At 36.1% G+C, this 25,828-nt stretch overlaps 1 protein-coding gene across 17 annotated transcripts in view; it reads left to right on the top strand.

Annotated features, from left to right (window-relative positions):
• Window positions 1–25,828, top strand: part of LOC140143876 (muscleblind-like protein 1) — a 485,567-nt gene that overhangs the window by 409,772 nt on the left and 49,967 nt on the right. For 13 of the 17 annotated variants that reach the window (XM_072165702.1, XM_072165703.1, XM_072165692.1 and 10 more), the window contains 3 exons: window positions 13,716–13,811; window positions 15,790–15,879; window positions 18,787–18,873. The exons of 1 other annotated variant lie outside the window; for it this stretch is intronic. In XM_072165702.1, the coding sequence (XP_072021803.1) occupies window positions 13,716–13,811; window positions 15,790–15,879; window positions 18,787–18,873 (273 nt within the window). The remainder of the gene's footprint in view (window positions 1–13,715; window positions 13,812–15,789; window positions 15,880–18,786; window positions 18,874–25,828) is intronic. 3 more of the 17 variants (XM_072165696.1, XM_072165695.1, XM_072165698.1) reach the window with 3 other exon arrangements.

Genomic DNA, 25,828 nt, shown 5'->3' with positions numbered 1-25,828 from the left:
TGAAATTCACACTCCTTGTTTAGAAGATTAAGGTCATATCTTCCACAGGCGGTGTATGTATTTTAAATGGAATAGCCCATATGATGTAAGTTATACACAAACTTGGCTGATGTAGTGACAGAGCACTTTCTTGACTGCCACGTCTCAACTGTCTAGACCCAAGCAGCTATACTCCATCCAGTCCGCTGTGTACCATTGTGCAGCTCCTTCCAGTTGACATTGCTAATTGGTTCACTTATACAGTCTATCCTAGCCAATGTTATTTATTATCTTATAAGGACTCTTCATAATAAGGTCTTACAAACCACCATGCCCATTAGGCAGGGTACTTCATTAGGCAGTTCAAGTAGCCCTTCATAAAGTAGTTCAGTTTTATTATGTTATGTTAACCCATAGTTTCAAGCTGTTTCAACAGGTTGGGGCTATTGGGCTATGCCAGTTGAAATCCATACTCCCCGTATGGAAGACACATGCTTAATCTTCCATAAAGGGAGTGTGAATTTCAAATGGGGTTACTTGAATGGGCGACTCCATTTGAAATCTACACCCCCTGTGTGGGAGATTAAGGTCACATCTTCCATAGGGTGTATGGATTTCAACTGGAATAGTCTATTGTGTTGAAAGTAGCAGTTTTGACTAAAATATTTTCATCATTAAATTGTAACAAAATATGGTGGCATGTTTTTTATGTGCTAATGATAGAGCATAAAATTAATGCTGGAACATTAACAGTATTCATACAATTTCACATCACACTTTTAAAGAAACCTTCTGCCTCTCTTTCCCCCAAAAAGGGGAAACTGCCTTTGTTTTACTCTCTATTACCAAAGAATGGTAAAAAGATAAGTCGGATATGTTGCCTTTCACTATTTTCATGCCTTCTCACCATTTTTTCTGGGAATTTTAAGTGCTATAGCTGTACAAATACAGCAGTCACATGAGTCTGCATGTGAGCTGCATTGGTAATGTTTACTTTTTACGCACACAGAGAAGTTCCGTTCATAAGATGAATTAATTTTCATCTTCTTAGGAAACAATATTCAGGATAACAACACCTGTATGCACATTGGGCAGTTCCATTTAAAAACCTCACCCCTTTGGCAGATTTTGAAATTGTAACAATTCAACCATTTGAATTATTTCTGATGCAACCATTTTCAACAATAAAATATGGAAAAGATGCAGATGATTTTGGGATTCCTGACAAAATTGTCTAATATTAGGCAAAATTGCGTAATTTTCAGCTAAAATTTTAATATAATACTATTCTAACCAAATTTAACCGTAATTCTTATTCCAGATACAACCATTTTCATCAATACAAAGTGGACAATGTGCAGAAAATTTTGAAATTGCAAAAAAAGTTGTCTAATTTTAAGTGAGATTGTGTGCAATATTCAACTGAATATTAAAATTTCAACAATTTTCAACTGAAATTTAACATAAAACTACTCCAACCAAATTAACCATTTAAATCATTCCAGATGCAGCTATATTCATCAATAAAAAGTGGGAAAGGTGCAAAAAAATGTGGAATTCCATACGAAATTGTCTAATTTTAGGTGAAAGTGTGCAAAATTCAACTGGATTTTTTTAATTCAGCAATTTTAAACTGGAATTTAACAAAAAACTAGCAAAAAATTGTCCAGCTGGATTGAGCATAAGGTACAACTGGAATTTAGACTTAGTGAAATCTTCACAGGGTGTGTGTGGATTTTAAACAGAATAGCCCAATTTTTATGCCCTCACAGGTAAAAGTCAGTATGTACAACTAAATTAGAAAACAGTATACTGCCTTGTTACTTGGAAGACAGGTGGATAATCACTATGTGTGTGTGCATTAATGCTTTGCATGCTAGCCATAGGCTTCAACATAAAAAATCCAAGTTTTCAGAAATTTTCTCAAAATATCAAGAGCTACCTTAAGAGCCACTGAACCAATACTAGGCTTGTTTGTACTCATTTTAATGCATTTTGCATGCCAATTCCAAATATGGTCATGACAATTTACAATTCCAAAATTTTTGAATTTTATAGAAAATTTTGAACTTGTCGTCTGCAGTCGACACCTGCATGGAGAGCGTTAAATCAAAATGGTGTATCTACTAGTAAACAACATAGCAGATGCTATATTTTTACATCGAGGCATATATACGATTAAGTCTGCTTCCAAAGCAAAGGACGGTATAAGTCGGTAATTAGCACAGCAGATATCGTGTTGTTACTCACGAGGGCAGATTTATGATAATGTATCCCCTCCAACCAAACGCAACAACACGTATTCACTCGGTATAAATACCTCCTGTTTTTTCCTGGTAGCATTGCAACGTCGTCTTATCTCAGAGTCTTTGCTCAATGTTGTTTGAAATCTAGACTGCCTTAGTTAGACAAACATTGGAGCGTAGTGTTAGAATCGTTGAGAATAGTTTAAGAGCGGGTTCAACACGTAACATTTTTTTTGCGAGTGCCATGTGGGCTTTTGTGTCGCAGTCGCTCTCTGTGTCAAATGTTGGCGTAGCCCTAGAGAGCAGCAGTACATCGTGAAAAACAAATACAATGCAAATGTGGAAAGGATTGTATCTGATTTGAGATTTCAACGCGGGTGTCACGAAAGGTCACTCGCATCCCGCACGGACCCCGAACGCATCAAATCTGATCAAATACTCGGTGAAATCTGGGCTAAATGTTCAAATATTTAGCACCAGGTTTTTAAAAGATCCTTAGAACGGACGCTTTTTACTTATTGATGTTGGTTGTCAGGATGATAGCAATAACTGATAATGGGGTTGTCTGTGCAACGGAAAGGAAAAACCTTCATGTTGCATGACTTTTTAGCTTTAAAAAATAGCTGCCGTAAATGATTTTTTGCCAAATATCGTAATATTTATACCCAAAAAAGGAAAATTATAGCTTTTTTTGCGTGTTTTTTTAATAAAACATATGCAGTGCATAAATATGCAGCTTACACAAGCAATTATCCGTTCATTTTTGTTGACGATACGAGTCGATTCGGTGACGGAATCACATTTCCGAATCCAGCAGCTTTTTGGGCGGTAGCATCTCATTGTAAGTCGGCAATTTTCCCAAGCCTTTTCCTTTATTAAATTTGGTCCCTGTGTGGTAACTGACCTAACGCAAAGCAAAGGTAGAAGCATTATCAATATGATATCCAATACCTTACATATGCACTATGAATATAACATCATATTCCATCGCCTGGCTGCACCGCTCTTCCATGCTCTGCCTGTCCTCCCTAGTAAAAAGGCGGTATCTGCTTTAGTTATTGCAGTTGGATGCTTTGTTTTACGGTGGTAGCATCAGTAGTGTTATTAACTTGTATACAACATTTATTGGCGGGGGACTGTTCAAAACAACGCTGTGTCCACAAATTTTGTTCAGATTCTGTGTCTGAAAACTTGTGAGCGCAACCTAGAATACAAAAATGTTTTCGTAAACATTTGGGGCCTAAATGCTTGGGTATATAAAAGGCATAAAACATTTCAATGACATTTTGTCTTAAATTGAATAAGTTGAAGCAAAACATAAAAAGTTAAAACATCAAATGCCAAAGTGGTGTTTAAATTTATTTATTTTTTGCTTGGAACCTTAGTATGTTCTTAGTGTTGCCAGTGATAACTTGAGTGCCTTAAAAACTCCAGCTAAATGCTTTTGCTTGCTCTTTTGCCGAAAAAGAAAAAAACACCCTATCACATCTGCTATTTCTAGAACCTTGATTTTTTTAAATAAAAGAATTTCGACCTCATTGTGCTTGTGATCAATTATACAATATTTTTTCCTTTGATTCACGATTTATTGAACCTTTCTATTGTATTCAACTGCTATTTAAGAAACCACAATACTTTTCCACAATACACATTGGTTCAACAAACTCAATCAAAAATTCTTTTTCATCTGAAAATACCGCTTCATATCAGGTCATTCTCATTTTTTTATTTCATTAATTTTTCTTTTAATAGTTTAAATTGATTAAGTTTCATTGTGATATACAATTCAAACAGTTGTCATAATTCTGTAAGAACTGGGTCACTGACCTTATAAGTATACATAGACATGGCTATTATTTTTTTGTGTACACATTTTTTACGATTTCCAACAATGGCAATCTTTGTGTGTGTTGGTATTTTCGCAAAATTCATGACTTAGCAATGTTATTTGTGTAACAAATTTTAAATATCTGTGTGTTGTTAAATTTGAGACCAAACCTCGATTTTCGAAAAGGAAACACTCATGAAAATGACTGTATATGCAGTTGTTTTTGAGTTCATAATTTTTCGCGATTTTGGGATGTTAGGAAATTGTTAAAAGTTGTTCATTTCATGAAATTTATGTAAGTTTAAAGTAATGTTTTGTGTATTGTTATTTTCGCACCTGCACATCCACTCACTAAATTAAAAAAAAAAACATTTAAGAAGTATGTACAGTACTATACACTATGCAGCCTGTTTTACATAATTGGATAAAACCAAGGGCAACCAAACTTTTCAATATGATAATAGAAATATTCACCAAGTTTTTAAAAACAGTTTACTTCAGGGAGCATATTTTCAGCCAAATTTTAATTGTCCCTAAATTGGTTCTATTTAGACAAGCTAAATAAACTTGTAGATTACTTCTTCATTAAATTCAAAAATAATTGTTTTCCAACGTAATTACAATGATTTGCAACTTCATAATTCACTTCATTCAGCTTGACTGGACCTGATTTCACATCTTGTTGGGCGTTTATATTATTCCAAGAATATTTTTGTAATTATTTTCGACAATTGTTGCACATGACATTGGGCGAGTACAATTATTGTTACGTGCAGAGTTTGTTTGAGCAATCAGTATAATTCAGTATAAATTCTTAACATGTTTGTTTTATGATCAATATACCTATTCAAAACTGCAATATTTTTTGGCTGATTAGAGAGAGCTTTGCAAGGTATAAGTTGCCTGGTACCATGTATTATGTAATTTTTGTAATATGAGATATTTTCTTAAAATATCAAGATATATCTCAAGAACCACTGAACCAATACTATTACTAGGCTTGTTTGTACTCATTTTAATGCATTTTTCATGCTGATTCCAAATATGGTGATGATTAGAGGGAGTTTGGAGGAAATAAGTTGCACAGCATTACATAATTACTCTCCTTGTAATTTCTTTGATGTTTAATTATTTGAAACTTTTAAACTAATTCACACAAGCAAAATGAAAAATCATTTTTTGATGTTTGTTGTGCATCCTGTGAGATCGCATCGATGCGGTTTCATCTGGTTCCAGTGCTCTTGTGCGGAGTCCCATAAATTGCAGGAAATCCTCACAGGAAACTGGAATATTGCATTTAAGTGGTACATAACCTCACCTGTAATAAGTATTGAGATCAAAATATACCCAGGTGGCTGTTCTTCAAAGAAGATATCATACTCTTCCCAGAATCCTTTGCAACATGATGCATCACCTTATTCAGCAAATAGCAATCTAGGCCTATTTTGTACAGGTTTGCTTTGTTTTCATGTTGAGCATAGACTGGCTTAAAGCTTGGGTCGATAGTCAAGAAATAAACATATTTTGCAAGATCTGGATGTGCTCTGTTCATTGAGGTACTTTTTATCACTATCGACCCAAGTTGCACTGGATAGCAAATTAGTAGAGAAAATTGAAATGGAAGAAATGCATTGTGGGAAGTGTTAGATATCTTTTTCTGGGCATTCTTGGGAATGTCTAATCTTGCAGCACAATAAAATATATGAGATTTAGAACCGAGATTTGAAATAAGAAAGGATATTACGAGGCTAAGTGACATTTGTAGAGGAAACAAAGTAAAATTGTGACATTTTAAAATAAAAGATTTCTAGAAAGGAAAGATTATGTGTAATATGTTATGTAATAACCTTAAAGTATGGTATTCTCTAATGTATACATTTCAAGTGGTCTCTTTTGTGGATTATGGGGATTTCCCTGCTGAAATTTATCTGTAGGGAATTTCCCTTTGTTCTGAAATTCCCTTGTGAGTAGGGAATGTCCCTTATTATAGGAGCTTATAGGCAGGTAAATTCAATATCCAATCTCTGAAATTTTGAGAAGGGAATTCCCCCCTTATAGGCAGGGAAATACCTTATTGCATGGTGTTATTTATTATTTGCAAAATAATTTCATGACAAGTGCATTCATTTGTGACTGGTAAAACTAAAGAAAAATAATGGAGAAAAATGAGATGAATCTGGATTGTACTCGCCATCAAATTTTCAATCGGACAAATTGATTCTTACTGTGTAACTGCTCTGCGTGGATAAAGAGTCTTCATATTTGTTTAGATATCAAGAGTTATCTTAAGAACCACTGAACCAATACTAGGCTTGTTTGTACTCATTTTAATGCATTTTTCATGCTGATTCCAAATATGGTGATGATAATGTACAATTCTGAAATTGTTGAATTTTCAAAAAAAAAAAAAAAAGAAAGAAAAGAAATTTGTGGTCTGCAGTCGACACCCAGCGTGGAAAGGGTTAACCATTCAGATTGAATGACTTTATGAAGACCATGCAAACTGAGTTATAATAAATTGAGAGAGAAAAAAAAACAGGAGTCAGCGGAGATTGAACCCTTGTCACTCGATTACGGTTGTGATCAAATTGACACATTCAGTTATTTAATATTATATTTGTCATAGGTATGTGCGGAATTTGTATATTTAAATTACTTGAGGATACTAATGTGCGCTTTTGAAATTGATATTTATGATTTAGGCATTATCGTATTATGTTATAATTTGACAAATTTCTCTGGTGATCTGATTTGGTAGGTAGACTTATCTCATGTACTGCCTGAGGATGGTAACAGATTTGTTGCCGAAAATATTTGCAAAGTAAATGAAAATTTTCCTTCATTAATTTCCGTAGAAAGTTTAAAAAACTACTTTTGTTAACTTGCAATATGTTTTGTGATAGTTTCTCTTATCTCGTAAAAAAAATTAATAAAACATGATTTAGGTGTTGTAATAATCATGTAATTAATTTTTTTTCTCATCTTCTTTGGCTGAAAGGTAGCTGTTATCTGTCTAGGACTGGCAATCATATTTTGTGATAGTTTCCCCATCTCAGTCATATTATTTTCATCCTAGATTATGATCTGTTTTTGACGGAGATAGATTCTTATCTCATGTAAGACTTGCGACATTCTACCGATGATTTCTCCAATGATCATCTCAATATCTGATTATGTAAAGGCACAAGAAATTATGTGTTCAATTGCTGCAATAAAAGTAATATCCTCTACGGCAAAAATATTATCAATAGTCCATCTGAAATCACTTCAAATTGAAGTCGTTTCAGACTAATCATTGTCTGCGTCATGAATGTCATCATCGATTACGCAAAATCAGCTCTTATCACTACGAGCCACAATCTCATACGCAGTCATAGCGCAATGAACCCTATTAAACAAGCGAAGCTCAAATTTTGACCTTAAGTTTTTGTGTATGATTTTTTGTACCAAACACATCCAAAGTTCATTCTTTGTGTAGAAGCGTATTGGGGGTTAAGGAACTTTGTCGTAGAGATTGCAATGTCTGAAATCTCATCAGAAAATCAAATGCAACAAATTAGAAATGGATACTTGGTATTTATTTAACGTGACGAGATTGAAATTGATGCTTAGTACGGAGTTTGAAGTTGTCTGTTTGGCTATTTGAGAGGGAGAAGGCTTCCGTTGGAAATAGTGTAAATTGACTGTAATAACGTATCTATTGCATTACGGCAGGCTTGTTGTGTGTGCTGGACGGACTTGAAGAAGTAGCGTTTGTATCATGTTAGATGCCCCCATCAGTTGTGTGTGGCAAATTTATTAGGAGACTAAATAGTCTCATATACATGGCACAGTTCAGAGATTCGCTGCTGGTGTGGTGCGAGCTTTTTACTTGAGGATGAGTTTTTGTACCTAAAATATACCGAGTTATGTTTTAAGTTCATTGTATGTTGAGCAGTGAACTTTGCTTCTGGGAAATTGAGGTTGTAGTAAATGAAAAGTAGCATCAGGTTTTTAGTCAAACACTTAAAAACAATATCATGGGAGTTACAAGGAAATGAACTGAGGGTAGCGAGCCAACTCACTATTGTGCAGGCTTTATTATTACTCTCACAGTCTATAAAAGCTTTTTGAGTAAAATTGGGGCTTCAAATTCACTTCGTTGACATCTTCTTTTGTAAAAAGTTGGCCTCTAAATTAGTGAGAAAACTAGACAAAGCATAAATGAGAAAAACCCTTGCAGAGATCTCGGAGACTGAAAACTGATGGATCAAATGGAGGATGCACTGACAGTGTTATCAAGTGTGGAGGCCTACTTGGTATGGCCTGAAGTGTTGCACAGTTATAAGAAAAGGGTTTTTATGAGAGGACAACTATTGTATAAGTAAAGGTTAGCTAACAGTTTGTTTCATATGGAGGTCTGGCCTGGGGGTGGGGGTTACTTTATGGGGATGTGTTGCACAAATGGGTTTGCTTTGCACAACAAATCCATAGACATGAGGGTAGGTTTTTCACAAGACATGAATATTTAATTTTACTTTACGCTTGTAACATGAAGGATAGACACTGAATGAATGCTTTGATATTTGTAATAAGATTGGCATTATTTATTTTTAACATATTCTGAAAGTGCTGTACTAGGGGATGATAATTCTAAAAAGAACTTTTGTTAAGCATTTTTAAAATTTTACTACTGTTGACCCAATTCCATTTCAATAGATTGCATTTGCCATTTAAAGGTTACTGTGCATTAAGGATTAAACTGGTAACTTTAAATCTATTCTTTTATCTTTCATACAATGTTATTTATTAAATATAATAAGATACATTTTGTCATTCGGTGCATATGCGCATATGTTATGATTTGTTCGTTGCAAAGTCATATTTTATAAATGTTTTGATCAGTCGTTGGAATATCAGTTCATATGATTCCAGGGCATCTCGCCCACACTTGTAATTCCAAGGATTTAGTTTTGACTTACTGGTTACCATGGCAACAGCTGATTTTGACAAGCAATATCTCATTCTAAGCTTCTTTAAGTTGATGCTCTTTCTTCATCAATCTTAAGTTTCTTTCTCTATTGTTCTTTTTTTCTGATAAGCTTCTGTTACATCTTTCTTATAAACTTTGTATGTGGGGTGTGTTAAAGAGGAAGCCCTGCTAGAGCAGTTCTTCTGGGGTGAACCAAACCTGCCTGGTTATCAAATGAATCTGACAAGTTTATCTCTGAATTTGATGTTTTAATGTAACTGTATCAATTAGCACTCAAATTCAGAAATATCCTTGTCACTGATTAATTTGATAACCAGGCAGATTTGGTTCACCCCAGAAGAACTGCTCTGGTGGGGCTTCCTCTTTAAGGAGTGTGTGTGTGCTGATTCTCATACAGGAGTGGATTGTGTAAGTGTAAAGGTGGGGTGTGTACATATGTGCTCGTCTGCACAAGTCTCCTAGCCAACAAGATTTCAGGTCATACAAAATGTACAAGCGAAAGTATGTGTCAATTTACTACACATGACACATGACACACATACAACCAACCACCAACTTAATACCAACATGTGTCAACAAAGACCGTTAAGACATACTCACCAGTTCTGCCATTGTGTGTGTGTTATTCTGGATCAAATCGGATCTGGTTCTGGATCAGATATGAGCTAATCTGTCCTAATCCAGATCAGTTTGATCCGGACCTCTACTAAAAAAAAGGTAAACTGCATCAAAAATATGTCTGCTGCAAAGACCCATACCCTTAAATTAAGTATGGACCAATCAAGAGAGTTTTGGACCAATCAAGATAATTTTTGACTAATTACAAGACCAGTAAGATTTTTTTATCTGTTAAGTTGCTTCATTTGATACTTTGCCTACATTTCTGCTAGGGCTAAGCAGGTTTCCTCTACCACCCTTAGTACTGTATTGGGATATTCCAGTTGAAATCCATACACAGCCCTACAGAACACATGACCTTAATCTTCAACATAGGGAGTGTGAATTTCAAATGGTGTTACCTGAATGGGTGACTCCATTTGAAATCTGCACCCCCTGTGTGGAAGGCTAAGGTTGTGTCTTCCATAGGGGTGTATAATGGAGTTCAACTCATCAACTGGAATAGTCCATCATGTAAATCCCAAGCTATATGCAAAATTATTTAATGAGGAAGATTTCAGGAAATGGAACATTTTTACAAAAAAATTCAAAAATGTTGTCAAAATTTCTTACATAAAATTTGCTCTGAACCATTTTCTATCATTTTAGTTTCAAACTCTTTACTATATACATGTATAAACTATAAGAGAATTCAATATTGGGCTGTCACTTCTGAAGAACGCTGTTTAAGTTGTTCAAATGGAAAGGTATCCAAGATCAATTTTGAATGCAAATGTTTATTATTCTTTACCATGTTTTCAGGTGTGAAAATGAAATGTTGTCATCCAGACTTAAGCCTACTTCATACTCCAATGGACTCTCTACGAACGAACATGAACATGTGATTGACTTTTGTATGATGATGCTAATTATACCACTAACTCTGACCACCCATTTTATATGCCCAAATTTTTTAAAAGTTTGACAGATTTTCTGAAAATGTTCACATATTTTTGGAAAATTGGGGTAATTTCCATTGACATGAAAAGGAGAAAATTGTGCAGAAAAAGATCATCTATATACCAATGTTCATGCTCAATGAGGCCATCATTATAGGTGAAGGCTGAAAAGGTACCCATTTCTGAAAGTGAGGCCCAATTCAGCAGCACATCTTCATATGGCCATTTGTACCGAGACCCTCTCCCCACCCACCCCATGTTTAGCTTTACCAGGAATAAAACTCACTCCCCCAACTGGTACACCCAGAGGATGATTTCACACCACTGCCCGCCCACTGCATACACACGTGCATGGTTAAATTTGAATTTGGACAGATATATTTACAATAAAAACACCTTCAAAAAGTTGGTCGATTTCACATTTTATGTTATCTACAGAAGGTGTTAATTATCCTTCATGCATACATCACTTTAGATCTGAAATCGACCAAGTAATAATGGCACACAGGCAATTTTAAAACAACATCTTTTGCACAGAGTTCAATGGGATTTGAAAAGTAAAGTGGCAGTTGAAACTCTAGTGATAACACTTTCACAGTGCATGATGGGGCTTCCTTAAATCATCCTCTGTGGTACACCATAAAATAGTTACACTTTCATCAGCTAAAGTTAATCACTCAAAGATTGCATGGAGTATGAAGTAAGCGGTAACAACCTTTTGCACTTTTCTAAAACGAGGTTCTTCTTGCAAATGCACGAGCAAAAGTGCGCTTTTGCTTTTTGCGCTTTTCATGCTCGCATTAACGCAACACGTCAGAATGTTTTTACGAAGCATATGCTGGAATTAAGGCATGCGCATAAAAGGGGCAAGCAACGTAAATACGCACTTTGTGAGCTGAACCTTGTTTTGACATGACCGTGCAAAGGGTCAATAGTATTGAGGTGTTCCAGTTAAAATCCATACACCCCCTATGGAAGACATGACCTTAATCTTTCACACAGGGGGTGTAGATTTCAAATGGAGTCACCCATTCAGGTAACCCATTTTGAAATTTACACTCCCTGTATGGAAGATTAAGGTCATGTCTTCTACAGGGGGTGTATGGATTTCAACTGGAGTAGTCCATTGAGTGGCTCTACACAGGACATCAACCTGGTAACTGGCATTACTTGGCTTGAAAACGGAGCTACCATATTTGTCTCAATTCACCAGCAAAGTGGTTATGTAACTGGATCACACACCTTTTCCAATGATGATATATGCCATAGACTTTGTGTGGCGATTGTTTTGATCATGGTTCAGGACTCAAAAGCTTGATCCAGTTGACATAATGATCAATTGGCTTACACTTGACACTTTGATTGGCAATTACGGCAAGTAAGGAAGGCCTTTGTGTACATCCATATCAAGACGATGCATGTGTCGGCTGCTACATGTGTCTCATTTCATATAAAAGGTTGGAATAAATACCAGACTCATCTCAAGTGGAAGTCATTTTAAATCATGTCCAAGTCACATGGTTTAGGAGTATAGAGAACATTTGTAAACCATGTGACATTGGGATGATTTGAAGTGACTGCCACCACTTGATGAGTCTGGTATTTATTCCTAGCTATTGTGTGAAATGAGACACATGTAGCAGCCAACAAGTGCATTATTTTGATATGGATGTACACCTTTGTGCAATCCATGTAAAATGACGTGTTTGAGACCTATAACCATTATCATTATGCACTATGGATGGCCAGAAACGGTTCTGTCAAGTTTGTACTGCACTGTTTGTATTGGGTCAAATATAAACAGTCTAAATTCCTGCGCAAATGTGAACCAATTTTTGTTCAAATTGGCTCAACACTAGGTAAATTTGTAGCAAACTGTTGAGTTACTCTTTGCACAATAATTCAGACAATTCAAGTTGACCCAACTACTTGAACGTTACCCAACATGCTCGGAGTGCAGGATGGTGCATACTGGGAAAGGTGAAAGGTCATTAAGTAAACATTGTCACTCAGCTTAAAGGGATATACAGTGATTTTGTCAGTCATTTAGATTTCAATTGAAGACCTGAGCGCAAGAAGACCGTAAGTCCACTTGGCCCCTCAACATGTATACACTCAAGTTGCGTATAGTTTTGTATAGTTTGGTAATGTTCAGGGGCCAAAACAAATCTTTCACAACATTTCATTTGACATATACTTAAACCAAATCTTGGAGCTTTTTACATGAAACATCTCACAAGATCAATTAATCATGTTCAGTTAGAAAGGTGAGCAATATCCAAATGGGCTATTCCAATTAAATTCCACACTACCCCTGTGGAAGATTTTGGAAATACTTTCCACAGAGGGAGTATGCATTACATATGGAATTAGCACACTATCCAATTCTATTTGAAATGTACTCTCCCTCTGTGGAAGAGTCAGGATGAATCTCTCTCAGAGGGTGTATGAAATTCAAACAGAACTGCCTAATGTGTTCATTCCATTTGAAATTTATACTCCCCATGTGCAAGATATTTCTAAAATCTTCCACAAGGGTGGTGTGGATTTTAAATGGAATAGCCCAATATTTTCAGAAGAAAACCCTTTCGAATCAAATTCAGTGGCAAGGTCAGGTATCTTAAATCATAACTTAACCCTTTCTATCAAAATATCGCTAACAGTCTTGCACTGTGAGTGTCAAAATTAAAAGACTGTATTATTCCTTTAAGATAACAACTTTATACTAGAGCCATCTTTGGTCAACTCTTAAACCCATAAGAACTACCTGCCGATTGGCCAAAAAGAAGTTTTAATTATCAATTGGACCAATCAGCAACATTATTAGAATAATTTCACCACTCTTTGGGGTGAATTATTTGCAAAGCTCCATTTTGATTGGTGATTAAAGTGAAGATATCACGTAATTGACCAATCAGAGGCAATGTTAGATCGGCAGGTAGTGCTCAGGGGGTTAACAGTTTTTAACACTCAATACTATTTATTAAGTCTAGATGCCAAGATTTTTTGTTTCACACCTTAATACACACTGTTGTATGTCAATGCTTCCAAATTCACACCGTCACTCCCTTTTAAAAGGAATTGTTGTTATTCTCGTTAATGTGATATGTACTCCTCCATCTGTTATTAAATAGGCGCAGACCGCCGTCCCAACCATCCCTCAAGTGAGCACGGCAAACCAGGCATCAACTGATGCAGTTTACTTTTACCCCTCAATGCAACTTCCACTGGTGCGTATGACCTTTAACCTTGAGTATAATGACCTCTAACCTTATTGAGGTGAAGGGTGAATAACCTTAATTGACCTTTGTGTGTTAAAACTAATATATATTCTAACATCATACTGTGAAAAAATATGAGAAAGGAGAAGGGGGCACTGACATTGGTGTTGGTAAGCACGTTATTGCAGTTAAGATACCCTTCCCCCTCCTGGTTAAGGTGCTCGGTCCATACCTCCCGCACATGGGCACATGGTTGAAAAGATTTCTTATTGTTGTGTACTGAATTCACTCCTTAAATCTGGACTCCCCCCCTCAGAACCTTTTATTTTTGCATCATACTTCAAGTAGTGATTTAAAAAACCGCATACAAATTAGTTACCAAGTTGAGTCTCGTACTATGGAAAGATTTAGCTTGGTTGATCCTATGACTTTGGCATATTGCCACAATAAACACACACATTAAAAAAAAAAAATATTCAAAATAATTCAGTTTCCAGAACCTTCTACTATTACGTCACATTTCCATTATTGTATTAAACCCTTTCAATCTGAATACGAAAACCCTTGCATGCAAAATTACTTACCAAGTTGAGCCTCACACATTGCAAGATTAGCCCTGCACAGTGCACACACCCCAATCAACCTGAGAAGTCCAGTGCCCCCTCCTCTCACCCCACTCCCTCGGGGCAAGCACCTGTGTCACCCCTTTTTACTCGCTTCAATCTGTCCGAACTGAAAGCAAATTGTAAGAGTATTCCTACTATATTGCATTACCTGCTTAAGTCAATCTAAAAACAAGTTGACATTTGATCAGTACCGGTCCAATGTAAAAATAATGTGCTTTACCATGTCATTTCATCAACGGTACGACACCGCAAAGTGTAAACCAAAGGTAAATAACCTACGATAGGCTGAGAGGCGGCGCGGCGGTGGCGGAAAGACGTCGTACCGTACTGTTTAGTCTATCCTATCAAGCTTAAGCTATCATACTCCCAAAAGATAAAATCTTTTGATATACCTCGTTATCCTATTAAAACAATTGAGCTCAATTAGGTGCTTAATGAAGCTTACATTGAACATGATAGGCAGGCTACTAATAAATCCATCTCCCGTGTTGTGTGTAATGCGATGATAGCGGAGTTGTGATAAACCACTTAGACAGTGTTTACACTTGTGCCTGGCTGAAGCTTAAACACCCGACGATGATACGTTGACAACGATAACTAACTGATAATTCATGTTAGTAATCGAGAGAATTACTACCGATGACACGAATCGGAGGTAATGATGTAGAGAGAGAGATGTGCGCTGATTAAAGGCACTTTGGATTTATGACCGTGGGTATCATATTTAGTTATTGGTACGGTTTGACGAGCATGTGCGAGCACGGTACGACCACAGGTACTAAATTAGTTATTGGTATGGTTTGACGAGCATATGTAAGCACATTATGATCATGGGATTATAATATTTATCAGTATGGTTTGATGAGCATGTGCTGAAATAAATAGATTTGAGATCGGAAAAGGGGCACTCTACTGCCCGGCTCTTCTGGGCTATTCCAGTTGAAATCCTTACACCCCCTATGGAAGACATGACTTTAATCTTCCACATAGGGAGTGCAGATTTCAAATGGAGTCACAATTCAGGTAATCCCATTTGAAATTCACACTCCCTATGTGGAAGATTAATGTGGTGTCTTGGGGTTTATGGATTTCAACTGGAATAGCCATTTCGATAGGTAATTTTCTAATTTTTCTAGTTTGTAGCATTTCTAATTTTGTCTTGTAGTGAAGTTACCTCTAATTCTGTTGTTTGTTTTAATTTATAAATTTGGTTCTGTTCTTTTTCGTTTAAAAACCTGAAAACCTTCATCAATTAATATCAATCACTAAAATCAAAAACATGTAATTGATTACCTATTGATTATTAGTTATTGATCATCCATTAATTGATTATTCCGTTTATTGATGTGTGTTGTCAACAGGGTGCCCATTACGAAGACTGGAGTAAGATGCTATACAGAACAACGGACTTGCAAAATCTCCAAAATCCAGTTTTACAGATGCACCACATGGTGATTATTGATTATTGATCGCCTATTGATAATTGATCACTCATCTAGTGTTGATCACTCATGAAACTACCCATGCTTCCCCAAGCCATTACACTAACTTTATTTGATTTTTTTTCTTTTTTGTCATGTTCTGTATATATTTATATGCTTGAGTACTACAAAATGTTTTATTCTCATGTTCATGCACAAGTTCAATCTCTAGATATTGAAGTCTAGGAAGTAAGGAACTGAGCAGCTGCTACTGGGATATCAAACATGCCCTCTCCATCTTCTTCAATTTCATACCTTCCATTGTGGGTTTGACAAACGGACAAATCAGTATTTGGTAGTTTTAAGTAAATTAAACCAATATGCTACTTTGCACTTCAAATACCAAGTGATATAAGGAATATGCGATGAAATATTTCTTTGTGGTATCTTTCTTTTACATTGAAAAATAAAAATTGAAAAGTATTGGAAGATTTGTCTTTTGCTGAGGAGCCATATTTGAAACATGAGATTTGATGACAATTTTTTGATGATAGCTAGCTTTGAACATATTTGGAATTGGAATGCCATTAAAATTGCTAAAATAAGTTTAAACATGTTCTCAGCTCAAAATCAAAACTAAAACTTAAGAAAGTATTTTGGAAAGTGAATTAAGAACCTTTTCATCACGCCTGTTTGTATTTAAATCTGAATGCTTTATTTGGGTATATTTGTTCAATGCATTGAAATTTATACATTGCTTGGTCAAAGTGTATTGTTTTGAAAATTGGTTAAATTTTCCAAAACAGAAGGAAAGCTGATTTGTCAGTTTGCATAATCCATCAATATCTAGGCTTAATATGGCATTTCTACAATTAGACATGGGGGACTGTTTATATCATGCCTTAAATTGGGGAGTAACTCAATAATGAAAGGTTCTTTTAAACAAAAACTGCAACAAAGTAACCTTTCAGTTCAGATGAGTTGTTCAAAGTCCTCAACGTCAGTTCCCAAAGCATGTCAAGATGTCTGCTTGCTTAATATGCGCTGTAAGATATCATGGCTGCAAAACGCAATAAAGTAGCATCTCGTAGAATATAATGTAGCATCGCCTACCTCATTGGCTTTCGCAAAATTCCATTGAATTACATGGACTTAACAAGGTATACTTCTATATTGTGTCATGTGTGTGCAGTTATAGTTACCATCAGCGTTCGAAATTTTGGTTGTCCGGTTGCCCGGGACAACTAAAAAAGTCGCCGGACAACCAAAAATACTGATTCGGTTGTCCACTGGACAACCATAAATCTAGCCAAAAGTCACATTTGTAGGCCTATGGACAACCAAAAACTTAGACGGACAACCAGAAATTGTAATCTGGTTGTCCGTGGGACAACCATTTATTTTTCCTAAATTCGAACACTGGTTACCATCATTCATTTTGAGATATCGCCAACATCATTACCATCTCAGTAGCAGACATCCTTAAGGAAAATTGTGATAATTTGTAGTAACAATTAATGACATCTCTGCATCATATAGAGTAGCCATGTAGGAAACTGACTACATCAATGCTTGTCACATGATTTGTCACATGATGTACTATTCAGGTAAAACATGTGTGCCTGTTTTCTGAAAATCTTTAAAAGTGTTTCCACCAAGATGCGTAGTGCTAACCCAGACAGGGACCTGAGCTCTCTCTATTGTATTCTTTGTAGGGACATAAAAGTTGGTGGATTTCTATCTTTCTCATATCATGTTGTATAGCATATGACACAAAATAAATACCAAGAATACCTTGCCTCTATGTAATGGAATATGGAAACAATATCATGGCAGTAGCAGCAGCAGCAGCATTATTATAGAAGGCTCGCAATGAACGCAGTCCGGCAGCTGGGCTGACTGGCTAGAGTAGCACCTAAAGCTCAACTTAATTATTAGAATTAGGTTGAATTAGGTTGTACATCTTGACATGCTTCATCATGTTGTTGTTTTTGACTGTTCCAGTTGAACTCCACATACCCCCTGTTGAAGACATTATCTTAACCTCACACATAGGGGGTGTAGATTTCAGATGGAATCACCCATTTTGGTAACCCCATCTGAAATTCACACTCCCTGTGTGGAGGGATAAGATCATGTCTTCCATAGGGGGTGTATGGATTTCAACTGGAATAGCCTAATTTCTCATACTGACAAATCCAGGTTAACATTAAGCCGTCCCTTTGTATTTTACTGACTATAGAGGGCGACACTATTGAATTATGTTGGTTTATAGTTATCCATTATTTGTCAGTATGTTGAATCACACGATATGGTCAAATTGTAGACTATGCTTATCATAGGCCTATACGATATAAAATTTAACAATAAGGCAGTGGCCACCACCTGATAATAAAATACAAGATGAGCTACAGAATAGTTCTTTTTTAATTATTGATGGCATTACTGTTTTCAAAATGAAAATCCCAACAAAACAGGGTAAACTCTAACTTGTTAAAGATAAACGCTGATGAATTGCAGCTAATAGTCTTGTGTTATTACACTATCAGGAAGTGCATTCCCAGAGTGTCCATATCTTGCTCAACTGGAGGAAACCTGTAAAATGTTGGGATTACACTACACCATCCTATACAGCTACCCATTTATATACCAAGGTGGAGAGAGACATGTTGTATAAAATACTTAAATCCCAAAGTGAGCTACATGTTGGGTTCAAATCTACATTCCTGCAGACCACAAATGATCAAAACATTTGATGATCTAAACTCTGTTCATGTTAGACTTGCAATGCCCACACTGTTCAGTTTCTTTCAATAATGAGAATAAAACAATTTGTATATAGTACCACTTTACAGCAATGCTAGTTTAATCTCAGTTTTTGCTAGCAAAAATGATATGTGATTTAATATGGCTGCTTTATTATGTGTTGGCATGCAGGCAGCGGGAGTGCCTACTGTCCCTACTGCTGATGCGGAGTGGCCCGGTTCTAACGTATCTAAACTGATTTACAGAACGGAACAACAGGTATAAATAGAAATATATTTCTCTACTAGTACTAAAACCTCACATCACCATTAGTAAAAACAGCGTTATGAGCTGTAATAGGGGGACATGTAATGAATTTGGCGCTAGGACGTAAATGTAACTGATTGATTGATTGATTGATTGATTGATTGATTGATTGATTGATTGACTTTTATCTAGTCTTAAGGTTCGTTAGGCCAAAAAAAGACTTCACTTCTTTAATAAAAACAAAAGCTGTAATAGGGAACATGTAATGAAATTTGCGCTAGGACGTAAATGTAACTGATTGATTGATTGTTTGATTGATTGATTGATTGACTTTTATCTAGTCTTAAGGTTTGTTAGGCCAAAAAAGACTTCACTCCTTTAATAAAAACAAAAGCTGTAATAGGGAACATGTAATGAAATTGGTGCTAGGACGTAAATGTAACTGATTGATTGATTGATTGATTGATTGATTGATTGATTGACTTTTCTCTGGTCCTAAGGTTTGTTAGGCCAAAAAAAAAGACTTTGCTAGTCAAAAAGTGCTAGTGAATTTTTGGACTAGTAATCTGTGGGAGTAGCGGACCTTAAGGACCATGGAAGAAAGAGATAAGAAGGAACCACAACGAACGCATTCACTTTGTACACTCCTTTACCGACATCTAATTCACATTGTTATTCATGAGGATTTACGTTGATCAATACCCAGCGTTAAATAGGAGCGTGTTTGAAGGATGATTTGAACTAATGACCTTCCGTGCAAGCACCCTATAGGATTTTCTCTGGTGACGTGATCATCGGTCATTGATAGCCTACATCTTTTTCTTCCATTTTGGAAGCCCATATAAACTATTAAATTAAACAGGTTTCATGTACCGGACTCAACCGGAACATTGTGCATTATTTAAGAACATTTTACATCTATTTTTCATCGAAAAAGTCACCAAAATCTTACCTTATTTGCTAAAGATGAAACTCAGGAAAAAAACGGCCGATTTTGATGACCTTTTCGATGTTTTATAGGACATTTTCTACACAACACGATCAAGAAAACAGTTTGACTGTAGATCCCAAAACAAAGCTACTATACATGTTCAGTGCATCAGTGAAATTTCATAATCTTACTTCTGGGTAGCGTTTGTTTGTTCGTGGATGAGTTTGTTATAAACTTTTTCCAGTAATGATTTCGCCAAGCATCGATCGCGGTAAATGGATCATACATGAAAGGAAGTACCATTGATAGCTTTTCTTTTCATGCGTCAATAGATAAGCAGATTAAAACTTGGCCGATCGAAGTCGTTGTGGTTCCTTCTCATCTCTTTCTTCCATGTTAGGACTGATGGATGTAAACCTGTAATAATCCTTATTATCATTGACTAAGTAAAATGGATAGAACGTTGATGTAGTTGACTCACAACTATTTAGATAACTAATTGAATAAATTATTGCATATTAGGGTTGTTGAAGTGGAGTTTTTAAATCTACTTCTGTTCCTAATTTGCAATTTTGAGGTCTGTTGAAACACTAGTAAAGTGAGGACAAAGAGATGAAAAATACAGATGCTATATAGTCTGTTGAAGGAAGCTCAAAAGATTGTTCAACATAAGTTATGTACATAGACAAGAATGTTATTTTTAAGAGTGAGATTCTATAGAATGTGCCTAAACGGTGGACTTGTGCAGGCCTAAGCTAAAGCTGGAACCCAGACCTAAGCTTAAAGGCCATGTTTAGGCCTAGGCAAAGCTGAAGTGTAGGCTTAGTATAAGGGTTAAGGAACAGTTTTCAGCTGAAGCTTGTATACAGGCGAACATAGAACTGGTATTTTGAAGTCTAGGCCTAAGCTAAGGCTGGATTCCAGACCTAAAGCTTAAAGGCCATGTTTAAGCCTAAGCAAAAGCTGAAGTGTAGGCATGGTAAGGGTTAAGGAATATATTTCAGCTAGCTTAAGAACTGGTATCTTGAAGTCTAGGCCTGAGGTAGGTAGGTTCCAAAGAGACCAGAGCTTGGTATGACATAGACTTCTGATGGGATGCAAGTTTACCTTTCTGCATTAGTCCATATGTTAACATGCTTAATAAGATCAGTGGCAGATTTTGGTCAAATAGGCCCATGTCAATCCCAAACTGATGATCTAAGCCATGGCTAGTCCAGGACTGACCTGATAATTTGGTATAAGTCAAGTTAGGGTTATAAACTAAAGACTATGTATACAGCGAAAGGGGTATGTTCGCCAGTGGTGATAGGAATACACATGGCGTCTTCTGAATTATTAATGCCGATCATATGATGAGCAATCAATCATCATAAACCATGTCATAAATGTTTTAGTATGTCAAATTTGTCTCCTTCTAACATTTCATTCTTACTATGAACTCAACCATTGATGGATGTATTAGGACACGTTTTACACTGGGATATTCAACATTACAATGCACAGGACACAGTCTTTTAACCCCAATATGTTTGTACACTTATAGGATGACTTCTGAATATGCCGGATATTGAACTCATACCCCACCGCAACAATTTCAGTTTGCAGACGACAAGTTTCAAATTTTATTTTTTTTAATTTTTTAATTTTTAAAATGTAAATTTTCATGACCACATTAAAATGAGTATAAATAAGCCTAGTATTGGTTCAGTGGTTCTTGAGGAACTACATGCAGAACAGAGTTGTGTGGAGAGCCATCAGTGGAGTCCGACTAGACAAGTCGACATAAGCAAGTAACCAAGCAAGGTTCTTGAGATAGCTCTTGATATTTTGAGTAAATATCTCAAAACTTGGACTTTTTATGTTGAAGCTATATGGCTAGCATGCAGAACATAAATGTTCAACAGTGATTACTGAATTATGCCATTGAAAGTGAGGCTATTTGCCTTGTGCATTCCTCATAAGAAACCTTCATTTGTCTCCAACTCTCCATGTATTGTTGTTACGCATTTTCGAGCTGAAATTTCTTTACTTTGATATGAATATCAAACGCAAATAGGATCCTCTTCGAAAGTTTATTTAAAAGCGGGCTTTTCAATAAATACCAAAACTAAAGGGTACAAATCATTTTGATACAGCCTAGATACACCCAAAATTGGACCAAATAACCAACAAATTGCAAGAGCATATTGCCACATGCGGTAAGTTTATAACAACAACAACATGAATAAACATGATCTAAAAATCAATCTCTGATCCAGCTGACCTGTTTTCTTCAATGGGGCTCAATAGATTCGTAAATAAAAACCAGAACTATGTCACCTGTCCTGGTTATATTATACAATAAAAGCTAGGGAAATTTTTTTGCAAAATGTTTATTTTTACAGTTAATTTAGGTACTTCAAATGTAAAAGTCCGCTTATTTTTTGACCCATAGTTTTCAATGTGCAGCAGCATATAGCTGTTTGACACTTAGGAATAAAGTAAAATTGCAGAACTAGTAAAACTAGAAAATCACAAAAAAATTCATACCACTAAATTATACCGTTATAATCTTTGAAGTCTACCGCCCATCGGCATGAAATAATATTTTCTGTGAAACAAATTTGTGTGCATTGATATCATGTCAGAAATCTTTGATGACTGGCAATCTGAATGCTGAATTGATGCCAGTACCCTGTGGCAGTCAGATAGACCAGTTCCATTTATATTACAAATGGGCTGTGCCAGTCGTAATCCATACCCCCCTATGGAAGGCGCATCCTTTAAATCGTGCATGCAGGGAATGTGAATCTCAATGTGGGGTTACCTGAATGGGTGGCTCCATTTGAAATCTACACCCCCTGTGTGGGAGATTAAGGTCTTGTCTTCCATAGGGGGTGTATGAGTTTCAAATGGAAGAGCCGATTTCAGATACAGTAAGCTTCAGATTTTGTGCAATCAATTCCAATTGAAATCCATACACCCCCTGTGTAAAACATGACTTTATCTCCCACACAGGGAGTGTGAATTTCAAATGGAATCATCATTCAGGTAGTTCCATTTGAAATTTATACTCTCTATGTGGGAGATTAAGGTCATCTATTTCATAGGGGTTGTGTTGTCAACTGGAATAGCCAAGTACATAGAAAATCTTCCCTTTTTGTCCATTGTGGTATGAGTAAATTTTATTTCTGACGTCAAATAGTCATTTTGGAGGGTTTGAAAATTTGAAATTAACAAAATATTGTATTTGAGGGGAGATGTGCATTATTTGCAGGGGTCAAAGACATGTTTGTTTATTTTAAAGGGTCACCCCCCTCCTCCCCTTCAGAGGCTGAATTTTCACTGAAAATATATTTGCTGAGAGACCTTTGCCATAGGTATGCAAATAGAGAAGTTTGATCATTTTAGAATGTTCAACAAACCAATGGAAAACATGAAAAACTCAGCTAAGGTAGGGAGACCTTTCAATTCTAAGGAAATTGAGAAAAAACAAATGGTGGGAATGCTTATATAGGAGGGCTCAAGTACATAGCAGAAGCTGATCCTCACCTGTCCAGGTCGGAAGAAATTGAATCCATGAGATTTTTAGTCGCCAGGTGCCGCATTCAGCTGACTGATCCGGGACAAATTTCTTTAAACGGAGTTCCCACAAAAACATGTAATTGATTACCCATTGATTATTAGTTATTGATCATCCATTAATTGATTATTCCGATTTATTGATGTGTGTCGTCAACAGGGTGCCCATTACGAAGACTGGAGTAAGATGCTATACAGAACAACGGACTTGCAAAATCTCCAAAATCCAGTTTTACAGATGCACCACATGGTGATTATTGATTATTGATCACCTATTGATAATTGATCACTCATCTAGTGTTGATCACTCATTAACAACCCATGCTTTCCCAAGCCATTCCAAAAATAATGCGGGCTGGGTGGAGGGGTGTTGCCCCCTCAAATCTGTAAAATCAGGCTATTTTAGCCAATTTACTTTTCTCTCTGTTACTCCCTAAAAAGACCACCTGCGTTTGTCACTAACGTTTTGATTTTTCGTTTCATGTTTTGTATCTTTAAAGTTGTGGAATTCTTTTTGAAAAGAAAATGAGAATTCAGAGCGAAAAAAGAGAAAGAAAAGAAAAACTTTGATTTAGCATAAAAAGTAAGCGAGAAGCAGTTAAGTATGTTGTTGTACCTTTCGGTGTTGAATTTTTTAATTTGATCTTTGAGAAGGCATGGAATTTTAACATTAAAAGTCTGGGGGACCCTGTTAACAAAAGTTGCAGAGATTTCCAACGAAAAACTGCCTCTGACCAAAATCAGTTAAATCATGCTACATTCTCAGACTACCAATGGGAGATCACAGAAGTGTGATTTGCAGTTTAAAAGTAGCACTGTGGTAAGGAATCCAAATATTATCATTGTTCAGTGACTACAGAAATCAGGGCATTCACAATGACATCAAATTTGTTATGTGGTCAAACGTGGGAGGGTTATACAAATTGCAAGCAGCCAAAAAGTAGGCATTTTATACATGCAAAAATTTGCCAAATGTAAGAGCCATAATGGATATATGCAAAATATCAGCTTACATACTTGTGGTTATTTTGTCTACTCATGTGACCATGATTTATACATAATGACAGAAATATTGTGGGAAACAATCGTGTAAATCTAAGCCCGAATACGGTTCTCCCAAGCAAACAGCTTAACCCCATGAGAACTACCTGCCGATTGGCTAAAACGAAGTTTCCATTATCAATTGAACCAATCAGCAACATTGTTAGAATAATTTCACCACACAAAAAAATTAGGGTGAATTATTTGCAAAGCTCCATTCTGATTGGTGATTAAAGTAAAGATATCATGTAATTGACCAATCAGAGGCAATGTTAGATTGGCAGGTAGTGCTCAGGGGGTTAAGAAACAAAGTATTTAAAGCGTTGAATACATTTCACAAGCAGGTGGCACTATTGCAGATTTAAAGTAGTGTTGCCAGATTTGTGGACCTCGGTGGTCAAATTGTGGATGAAAAGTAGCCCAAAATTGTGTGGCGAGTTGAAAGTATTCAAATTTTCAGTTTTTTGAGTAAAATAACCCATAAAGAATATGATTGAAAGAAATAAAAAGATTGTATTCATTCTTGAACGCTGACTAAGGATGAGGGCACAACATTGCTGCATTTGTGTTAAGTCAGAGGTGATTTTTTCAACATATACTTAGATCTGAGAAGATTGGTGTTAATGGAAAAGACCATGGGTCTTAAGTGGAAAGCAGGGGCGGCCAAGATTGACTTAATTTTGACATCATCATTGGTTTACCATGTAAACATAAAACTATGACAAATAACTCCAAAAGTGGAATCTGGGAGAAGTGTTATTTTTTCATTTTAAAGCAAAATTTGAAGAAAAAGAATATCTAGAATTTTGTAAATTTACTTTAATTTTGAACAGAATTAACTACAAAGTGTTGAGAATGAGTATAATTTAGGGCAGTGATTCCCAAAGTGTGGGCGCAAGCCTTTTGGGGGGTCGCATCCTCTTCCAAAAGGGGTCATTGAACTTGCCGGAGAAAATAAAAAATATATCTCCATGCATTAAAAGTGCAACATATTATTGGTCATGTAACCCCATTTTGACCCAATTTAGCATATAAGTTGCAAAATTGTCCCAGTAAATTCATTCTGGCAGCCGGCCTGTCAGGGGGACAACTTGGAAATTATACCCCTTGATGGAAATTATGGCCATTACGCCGCTGATAAGTTTCGGAAAGTAACAGCATTTGTATAATGCTGTGGGTCGCACCATATGTTTCTTATAAAATTTGGGTCACATGAAAAAAAGTTTGGGGTACCCCTTTTGGATAATTTTGCCCGGTACCCCGCTGATAAGTTTTGGAAAGTAACAGCATTTGTATATAATGCTGTGGGTCGCACCATATTTTTCTTATGAAATTGGGTCACAGGAAAAAAAAGTTTGGGAAGCCTTAATTTAGGGTCTCTTTCTTTGTCAAATTTGGTATATTTTTGGAGTATATTTTTGAGTCCCAACCACA

The sequence above is a fragment of the Amphiura filiformis genome, unplaced genomic scaffold, assembly GCF_039555335.1.
Source record: "Amphiura filiformis unplaced genomic scaffold, Afil_fr2py scaffold_31, whole genome shotgun sequence".
NCBI classification, from domain to species: domain Eukaryota; kingdom Metazoa; phylum Echinodermata; class Ophiuroidea; order Amphilepidida; family Amphiuridae; genus Amphiura; species Amphiura filiformis.
Note: the sequence above shows the minus strand (reverse complement) of the source record. Positions and strands in the feature narration are given on the sequence as shown.